Source organism: Taeniopygia guttata, chromosome Z (assembly GCF_048771995.1).
Source record: "Taeniopygia guttata chromosome Z, bTaeGut7.mat, whole genome shotgun sequence".
NCBI classification, from domain to species: domain Eukaryota; kingdom Metazoa; phylum Chordata; class Aves; order Passeriformes; family Estrildidae; genus Taeniopygia; species Taeniopygia guttata.
Genome location: NC_133063.1, coordinates 68,591,476 through 68,601,220, shown reverse-complemented (window position 1 = coordinate 68,601,220; position 9,745 = coordinate 68,591,476). Strand labels below are relative to the sequence as shown.

At 35.9% G+C, this 9,745-nt stretch overlaps 1 protein-coding gene across 11 annotated transcripts in view; it reads right to left on the bottom strand.

Annotated features, from left to right (window-relative positions):
- Positions 1-3,251: 3,251 nt before the first annotated feature.
- Positions 3,252-9,745, bottom strand: part of SMARCA2 (SWI/SNF related BAF chromatin remodeling complex subunit ATPase 2) — a 116,875-nt gene continuing 110,381 nt past the window's right edge. For all 11 annotated transcript variants that reach the window (XM_072922456.1, XM_030258815.4, XM_072922460.1 and 8 more), the window contains 3 exons: positions 6,033-6,165; positions 4,778-4,920; positions 3,252-4,146 (listed from right to left, as the gene is read on the bottom strand). In XM_072922456.1, coding sequence (XP_072778557.1) covers positions 4,111-4,146; positions 4,778-4,920; positions 6,033-6,165 — 312 coding nt within the window. In that variant the 3' untranslated portion in view covers positions 3,252-4,110. The remainder of the gene's footprint in view (positions 4,147-4,777; positions 4,921-6,032; positions 6,166-9,745) is intronic.

Here is a 9,745-nt window from a genome sequence, read left to right as displayed (position 1 = left end):
TCATCTGGCTCACTTACACTGCTGCCTACTTCCCAGGAGAAACAAATGCATCAAGACATTTTGCTATTAACTTCGATTTTTGTCTTCATCAGCACCCAAGCTACACCATTTCCAATTTTATTACACTATTTTTGAAATTACAGCAGGAAATGAACTAGATTTCCTCAGTACGGACTGTGGCATTGCACTTTTTTGGGTACAGCCCAAAAGGTATTTCAAGTAGTTTTGGTTGTCACTTTGTACTAGAGAGGGAATTCAGTAAAAAAGAGAAAACAGTTCCACCTTAAACACAGATTTGTACATAACTTAAGTAAAGATTTTCTCCTTTTTTTGGTAAACAATTAGGAAAGTTACACATGACAACAATTTTCCCAATACCTGTTTTTGGTTTTTTTTATAGAGCAATGTACTAAGATTGCCAGGAAAACAACTCATCTTGAAAAACACAGTAAATTCATATAGAGAAATAGTAAGATAGCAATTAAAATTCTACTCTGGTAGAAATGAAGTAAAATCCTAAGAACGACTGCAGTGGAGGCATAAGCACAGCTTAAATTCTAAACTTACTTTATTGTAATGTTAAAATATATTTGCAGGTCTTCTGAGGGTTTTCTGAAACTCAAAGAGAAAATAAAAAATATTTTGAAATTACTTAAAGCTGATAAAACTACAGCTAAGAATTAAACTGTATTTCTTCATACAAACTGGTATCATCATATGATTTACAGTTATTGACCAAACCCAAAGCTACTTTCAATTTCAACAGAAATGTTGTATCTTCTTGGTAATTTTTTTTATCCAGCAAAATGCTCATCTGCATATAATGAGTTCTTGAAAAATAAATGAAACTGGGTCACTGCAAAGTCATTAGTGACTCTGGGGATGGGTAATGTGATACTGTGCCTTTTATATCCAAGTTGGCAGTTTAAATCCAGTCTAGACTGCCAGCAGTGACCGGAGCCTACTGCTACATGCTTTTTGTCAAGTGTAACAGGTTAGTAGATTTGGTTCATTTTGCAGTGAAAAAATAACATTTCTCTATGGTCTCATGAAACTGTCACTGAAAACTAAACTATCCTGCATCACCAATCACTGGACTATAGGCAGGCACTTCTGGAGGTCATCTGGTCTAATCCTTCTGCTCAAGCAGGGCCACGTGGAGATGGCTTTTAAGTATCTAGGGATATCTAGTACCAAGGGAAACTAAAGCTCTATGGGGAATTTATTCCAGGGCTCAGTCACCCTCAAAGTAAAAGTTTCACGACATTCATAGGCACTGCCTGTGATTTCAGTGTGTGCCCACTGCCTCTTGGTCCTGTCCGGGAAAGATCCTGGCTTTGCCTTCTATGCACCTTCCCTTTCCCAATACCAATTCACATCAACAAGATGCCTTCGAGCCCACTCTTACTCATGCTGAAGAGTGCTTTCTCAGACTCCCTGTCGTGTGCTCCAGTCCCTTAACTACGTCAGTGGTCCTTTCCTGGACTTGAGTCTCCAGTACGTCTATGTCTTCTCTTCAGCTGCAGTCCACTATAGGTACATCTTAAAAGTGCTGAGGTGAGAGCAAGGATCTCCTCTCTGGACCTGCTGGCAACACTCCTCCTAATACAGTCCAGGACACCTTCTTTAAAAATAACGCATTGTTAGCTCATGCTCGTCGTTAGCTCACACATTGTTGGCTCACTTGGTGTCCACCAGGACTTTGTTCTTTGCAATGCTGCTTCAGACATCAATGTGAGCCTGAAACGTAAACTTTAAGGCATTTAGAGATTTTGAGGAGCTAAGAGAAATAAGCCTTACTAGAATTAATTAAAATACTAATAATAAATGAGTAGGCCTTGATGAAGTTAGGAGTTAGTAGTTAACTAATAATTAATTGCTTGTCAGCACAATGTTTGGTTAGCTGGGTTTATAATGAAGAATATAGAAACTGATAAATAGCTTTTAGGAACATAAGACAATTGTGGGCCTCCTCTGTTCTGAGACCAATTGAAGACAAGGAATGGGAGTTCTACCAAGAGTTCATTTGTCATACTTGCATTGTAAAGGTAGAAAGGTCAGAACGAGGAAGACTTCTTTTACTTCCTCATTTTAGGACCCCTCCCCATGAAAGGGACCACCGACCCATTTCAAGGGACAAACTACGCATGCTTAATAGCTTTTGGAGTGATTAGCATACGAAGCGGGGAATGGGATGTACTAAAATGATGAATGTGTATTTGTATTTTGTGTATTCAATACTTGTACGGATAAAAAGACTCTGTAATCACCTGGAAGGTGCAGTGTGTACTTGGGAGCTATCCCGCACGCTGCCCAGTGTCAAATAAACACACACTTTCTAACTTTAAACTGTTAGAGAGTTTTTGTCCGTCATAGTTGGATATCAATACTAGATCAATATCCATATTTTTTAATAAATCAAGCCTCTGAGAACAATGATACCGCTCTGTGAAATAGTGGCTCTTCCATCCACACTAGGAATAAGATGTTTGAAGTTGATGAAGCTAAGCAAAGCTGCCTTCTCTCAGTGCAGGGCTAATATAAACAAGTGGGCACCAGTCCAGCTTACTGATCACTTTTCAAATGAGCACAAAAATCTGAAACAGTTAACATACTGCAAGGCAATATGAAGAGATATATTGGAGTCACATTCTCAGAAGATCTGTTAACAAAGAAATGTTCCGTTTACAAAGAGGCTTCTAGGCTTGTACATTTTTTACACAAGGTATGTTTAACTCTACGTCTTGATTTTGCAGAGTAGCAATGTTAATTGCAAATATATAGTTCAAATGTTTAGATTACTACATCATATTGCATCACCACTGTGACACCACAAGATAAGACTTTAAATAAACTGACTTATGGGTGGGCTGACTGCCTGCATAACTAATTGTATTCATGCCCACTAAGGCACATGGATATACATTTCCTGAAAAAAAAAAAAGCTTATTTTATTGCTTTATCACTTCAATTTTAATTTAGTAATGAATTAGGCTTTTATTTCAAGGTACCAGTCTGCCGCTTCAATTTTAATGTTCTTTAATCTGTATCGCATATCTTCTCTCCATCTCAGAAGATACCTCTATGATATTTGAACTTTACATCAAGGAAGGACCAAAGTGGACCCCTCTACAGGAGATACCCCCTGCTCTCTCATTGCTATTATAAAAATACTTTTGTGGTAATTGTAACAGTAAGGCCGCATCTACTGAACTAAATTATCTCTTTATTAGGAAAACACCAACACCACGTTCTTCAAAATTATTGGAATTTTATTTGCCTCAGGCTTATGACTTGCAACCAAAGACATTGTGCAAAGAAAGCAAAGATTAAGTACACTTTAGGGAAAAGGTGATAATCCACATTGGTAACATAGAAGATCAGTGTGATGAAAGAAGCCATACGTTACACTATATAGATTGCAATATTCCATAGCATTTTTAAACCAACTTCTTTAATAGAGAAAAAAAAATTAAGCAAAGTTTACAGTAGACATAAATTTGATACAATTCAAAAAAGCTTTTTCTGAAGATCATCAAGCGTAATGTGGAAAAATGTATATGGGGTAAAGTGTATGAAAGCTAACTACTGAACAGTTATAAGCTATTAAACAAAGTCGCATATATGTACCACAGTGTAAAAAACCAATACAGGACAAATAAAAAATCTGAAAACTGCCTGATGAAAAATAAAATAAGCAGTGGCTTTTAATGACTTCTCCTGGTTATCAATGCTACAAAAGACTTTTTTTGTTGCCTTTCTGATGCCACTGAAAAAAATCTTATCAAATGATAAAACCAGGCACAATCAAGCCATTACCAAGTCAAAATGGGCCCAAAGAAATATACTATTAATCCCCATTTTCCCTCGAAAGGTTTCTTTGTTGTTTTTTCAGGCCCATTTGGTCACAATATGTTACATTTTTTTGCCTTTTTTACACCATGATATCATATGTTTGTCTGGCACTATCCTAAAGCTAATTTATAGAGAATAAGAATACAGAAACAACCCGATGTCTATTTGACAAAAAGAATTCACTGGGTGTAAAATAGGAGAAAAGAGAAGAGAAAGGGAAGGGGTCAGTTCTGCCAAGAAAATAAACCCTATGGATCACTCATCATCACTTCCGCTTGCTTCCGACTGGTCCTAGAGGTAAGAGACACAAGACAAGTCAGAAATTCTTTCCAGCTATTCTGTGGAATTTGTTAAAGAAGGAAAAATAAAAGGAAGTATGAGGAAGAAATATGACAATTAAACTGACAAATCAAGATAGCCTGAAGAAAGGTACTGTGTTATCTAGTATTTCTCTTTCAAGAAATTTCATCTAATTGCTGTAGACTTCTTTAGAGAGGAAAGACAGAGAGTTAGGAAACACCAGCTCTTTCTTTCTATCCAGACGTTTAAAAACAACCAGGAAGACATCTATTTTAATTTGTTGCAATAATAGGAGCACCCACTACAAAAAAGGCAAAAAACAATCAAGCTTAAGTTTTTCACAAAAGTGAACAGACCATGAGACTTAAAGGTTCAATGAATGTAGGAACAGCTCGAAGAAATAAGATCCAAACTTCTTAGACTTCTTGTCTTCCAGCACTGGGACCAGATCTCATAAGCACACTCAGGTACAGTTAACACCCCCACCCAATTCTCTCAGGATGATCACTACAAGTTAAATATGTGCTTAAGCATGAATAGTTGAGAATTCTGACAGCAAGCAGGACAGGGCAGAGACGCAATCACTGCAACCACTTCCACAGTCTCACTGAACAAAACTTACATTTTCATCTTGATCCTCATCACTATCATCATCACTCACGACAGGCTTGGCTTTTGCTCTGCTTTGCCTCTTCTTGCCTTTTCCTTTCTCTCGACTTTTTTCATCCTTCTTATTTAACTTGATTTTGACTTTCACTGATTTTGCTGCAAGAAGTTCAACAGCATACATTAACGTAACATTCACAGACACCTTAAATGCTGTCTCTTGTTCACAGAAATTCACCTCCTGTAGCAGCCTGAAAAGGCATTCCCCTCTGACTTTACATGGACCGTAGAAAAACAAAGCAAGAGGTATTTGCTTTTATTTCTCTTGTTTTTAATAGTTATAACAATACTATATTAAAGAATAACTTTTAGCTGACCTTATCAATTTTCTTTTGATTCTCAGAATGTGTGGTGTGTAGAGGTAGTATATGGTCCTTTGAAAAGATATAAATCTTAAAGTATTTTCTTCCTTACTATAGAAATGTTTAGCCTTTGTATGAACAAACTAATTTTTTTTTTGTATTTTAAAGTACAGAAATTCTATGTGGTGGTTACTGGTGAATTTTGAGTTGACATGTTTCTAAAGCACATGTTATTCTGATTCCAGAATATCCACTAATTTCCAAATGAGCTACTGAAGTTGCATGCTTAGCACACATGTGACACACTTGGAAGGGAAACTCAGGGCCAAGTACTACAGCTTCTGTAACCAGAGAAAAGAAGTAGCTGGAATTTGGATTGAGGTACTGGATGGCATAAAGTGCAATGAAGGAATCCATTCCTTTTCCACTTCATCATGTTTCCAAACCTGCAGCGACTTAATGAGCATTCTGAAAGAATCAGTATTTCACTTAGTCCTTGTCACACTGAAGAGTGTTTTCAACGTCATCTGGTTCTTAACCATGTGGTGGACTTTGTATGTCACATCATGCCTGAAGGTTGACCATTTGCCGATAAAGACTGTCTCTAGCCTTTCCAGGTACTTCCATTTACAAACACTATTGAACAGGCCCTGAAGGGCTTATGAACAATTATGATTGCCCACAAAGTGCCTCTACAAATTGTTTCTGGCTTAAGAGTTGTTTAAATAGAAGTAAGCCAGAACACCCAACTGAAAGACCATAACTATGTTACACCTAAGTAACCTTAGTAAGAAACTACTTCCAGCAACAGAAAATAGAACCTTATAATCAGTCTTTATGCAGAAGCAGCAATAGCTGCTCTTCCATCCCCTGATATATTTCCTTGTCAGTATCTAGCTGGGGACTCACATTCTGATTCCGATTCTTCTTCCTCATCTTCTTCTTCATCATCATTGCTTTCATCCTCACTTTCTTCTTCTTTGGCTATCTTCTGTCGTGCACTTTTGAACACAGACTGAAGAACAATGGAATCCTCATAGATCTACAGTACAGGTACAATACAAACCTCTGTCAGAACTATGAAGTCAAGCAGAATCAGAAATTCACAGCACAGACCTAAATTTCCAGTGCAAGTCTACAGAGTACATGGCCTTTTCAAATACCAACTAATAATGTCTGTTCCATGAATTGCAGAAGAAATGCTAACATTCACTCTTCAAGCTCTAAATGAAGAAATTTGTCAGAAGCGAGCTGCAAAGAAACAACTCTCACAATGTATTACATCTAAAACATCTAGTTAATGTTTTTCTTATTATTTCTACTACCATAGGAACTATTGTGCGTTTTTATCAGATCATAACACTCTTGAAAACCTGCCAAAAGAACAGACTTCTGCAGTAAGCACCATAATTACAACACGAGTTGTCATCTGGCAATATAGTTAATAATGACAAATTGCTAACCCTCATTTAATTATCTTTACTTTTTTTTCCTGAAATCTAAAGAGGCTACAAGGAAAATAATTTATTCCAAGCAGCTCATCTCTTCCTTCCTCTCAGATCTAAGAAGATAATTAGGTCTTCCTCTAAACTGAACATGTGTTCTCAAAGATTCTGTAGTATCCAAAGTATCTTAGGTACATCAGATTTTCTCTACAACCTCCAGCATGAGGGGACTATCAAGAGTAACTACTTTTGGCTTGTAATACATTTCTTAGATTAACAAACTAAAAATCATGCTGTGTGCTGAGTATCAGATTCTTTCTCATCACCTGAACAAATGACCTTGTGTGGTTTGTTTTGTAAGATGTCAGAAGACAAGCACAGCACTAAAAAATTAAGAATCATTACTAGAAGAGTACAGAGTCACAGACTGCATTTGATTTTATCATCATCATCATCATCGTCATCTACCTTGGCCATCTGTCATTCTACTCCTCTGGCTAAATGTCCCTTTTTTGTACAAAGGGACACTAGATATTTGTGACAAAAATAACGGAAGGATTTTTGGCTGCCATTATGCAGTCTGTATCCTAAATGTGACAGAAGTGCTATAATACTTTGTGGGCTCAACAAGCTGAATTAGATAAAGTTTGTTCAGAATCTTAACATGAAAATATTCAATTCCTACTTTTTTCACTTGACCAAGCACCAAGTGCTTTTTTTGAAAAACTGCCTTTCACCTTGGATTATTCCCCATTCTCCGAGTTCCTCTGTGCTTTTTGTTTTGAGATATTTGATGCTTTTAATCATGGTAAAATTTTTATTTTTCTATTATCTTTAAATAACAATCCTGGATGTTTTGAGAAGGCTGCTCTCTTAGCTTATGGCATTAGTGAGTGGTGAGACTCCAGAACTTCCTTCCTTAAAGTCAAGTAATAACTGACTTTCTCTTATACCTACTTCTTTTCAAGTCAGCTATTGATAGTACCTACCAAGTTCCTCCTGAGAACTATTTATTTTTCATATACATAAGCCTAGCATATTAATTGTTCTTAAGAATGGCTCTTTCAACTAATCTTCTCTTTCTCACAAAAACACTTTTCTAAGACAGAAAGAATTAAAGACCTATATAACATTTTATTTTTTTAATGCTGGCCATTACATATTTAGGACATCAATGTGACCCAGACTTTCAAACAGCTTCACAATGAAATACAGGGGTTTCAAAAATGATTTTAACCTTCTTTATGTAGAATTACTTGTACTATTCCTATCTATTTTGATACACAAAAAACCCCACGGGCTGCTTCATGAAAAGCCATGTAAATAGAAATTTTATTATTTTGATAGAAACCCAATTCCAACAGGTTTCCAAAAATCAAGCAACAATGAGAGAACTTCCTTCAAAAAGGGAGAAGCAACAACAAAAGCACTTCACAGCAAATTACAATATTCTCATTACAACACGAAAAATCTTCTACTTGAAGACACACAAGCATCTTTAACCCTGTACACACCTGTGTGTCATTTGACTACTGTAACATGAAAAGCTTTTCAAAACACTGAGGTTTCATGGAGGACAAAAGCTTAACACAGGAAGTCATTCTATCCATGAAAACATTAAATAAGCTTCCATCTCAGATGGAACTGCTTTACGCCAAGAAAAAGCAGCAGGCACCACACTAAGAGAACACCTGAAGTTCACTGAGTGCTTAAACAACTACCTGAATTAGTCCTTTTTGTTTTGAGTGCACACACAAATAATCTAATTTACTGAAGTAAATTGTTATGTCAGAGCAAAGGTAGATCAGAGCTATAACAAAGAACACAAGGCATCATGGAAGCCTGGAAAACTGGAGGGCTACTGCAGAAGTGTCCTTTACAGAAAGAAAAACCAAACCAAACCAAACCAAACAAAAACAAACAAACAAACAAACAAACCCCAAAAAACCACCAAAAAAACCCACCAAAAAAACCCCAAACCCCCGCCCCCAAAAAAAAAAACCAACAAAAAAACCCCCCAAAAAAACCCCAAAAAACCCCAATAAATAAAAAAAAAGGAAACCTTTAGATATATATTATTTAGGCTTCATGATATAAAAACTAATATTAGATCAGGTAATTAATGTTTGCTCATTGGAACAGAAAGTAGTATTACAACACTGATATATGCTATTTCCAAACAGAGTAGCAATAACTACGAACACCTCCATCCACTCACGATTACTCCTCTCAATTCTACCATCTTTGCCTAACAAGACACCAGTTTTCCATAAGCAGGTTGAGTCATTCTTTTGTTATTTTTCCCATTTCACTACTGGGGGTTTTTTTACCTCTTTTTATCTCCTCTACTAACCATTACCTTTTTCTGAAGTCTTGTTTATACTTTTTGTTATTAACTTTCCTTCACTTTTCCCCCCGTCTTGTTACAATTAGATACTTATAGCCATTTTACTGGTATAGAAAAAGTAGTAAACTGAAAATCTACATCTGAACATGTAGCAAAATTTTGTCCCAAGGATTCTACCAAAATTAATTTTCTTTAAAAAATATTTTCAGTTGACTTATATGTAGTTACTTCCATGTAACTGAAGACTGTAAAAAAAAAATCCCACGTACATATTATAGAAATAATTTTTCTGTCTCTTGGTAACAAAAATAATCACTAAATGATGAACTGAATCCAACAATTCTTCATAATAAATTCCATACTCGTTTTTAATTCTCAAAATCTAACATAAACTACCCAATTTAGCTAAATGTTATCATGAATGTTTAGAAATGTTAAGAAAACATTCATTATTGGTAGCATCATCCTTCAGCTTACTTTTGTTTAGCCTTCAAATAACATCTTTTTTTGTCTTTTGTGTGTTAGGGAAGCTATCTTCAGGGTCTCTGCTTCAACTGAATATGTGTTTGCATCACACTTTTTGGATCTCATCTACAAAAATAATAACCCAAGACTGTGTTTCACTGTATTGTAAGACAACTTTCTTATCTGTCTTATCTTTCATATCTGCCATCCAGATTTCATAGTCTTTCCTTTTGTATCAGCACCCTGTTCCGAATTTTGAGCCCATTTATGTATGTGAAACATTTATTTGAGAGGAGTTTGCCTTCTAAATCTGAGACTCATCTTTCAAAAATAAAAAAAAAATTAGAAACAGAAGCTTCAGAGGC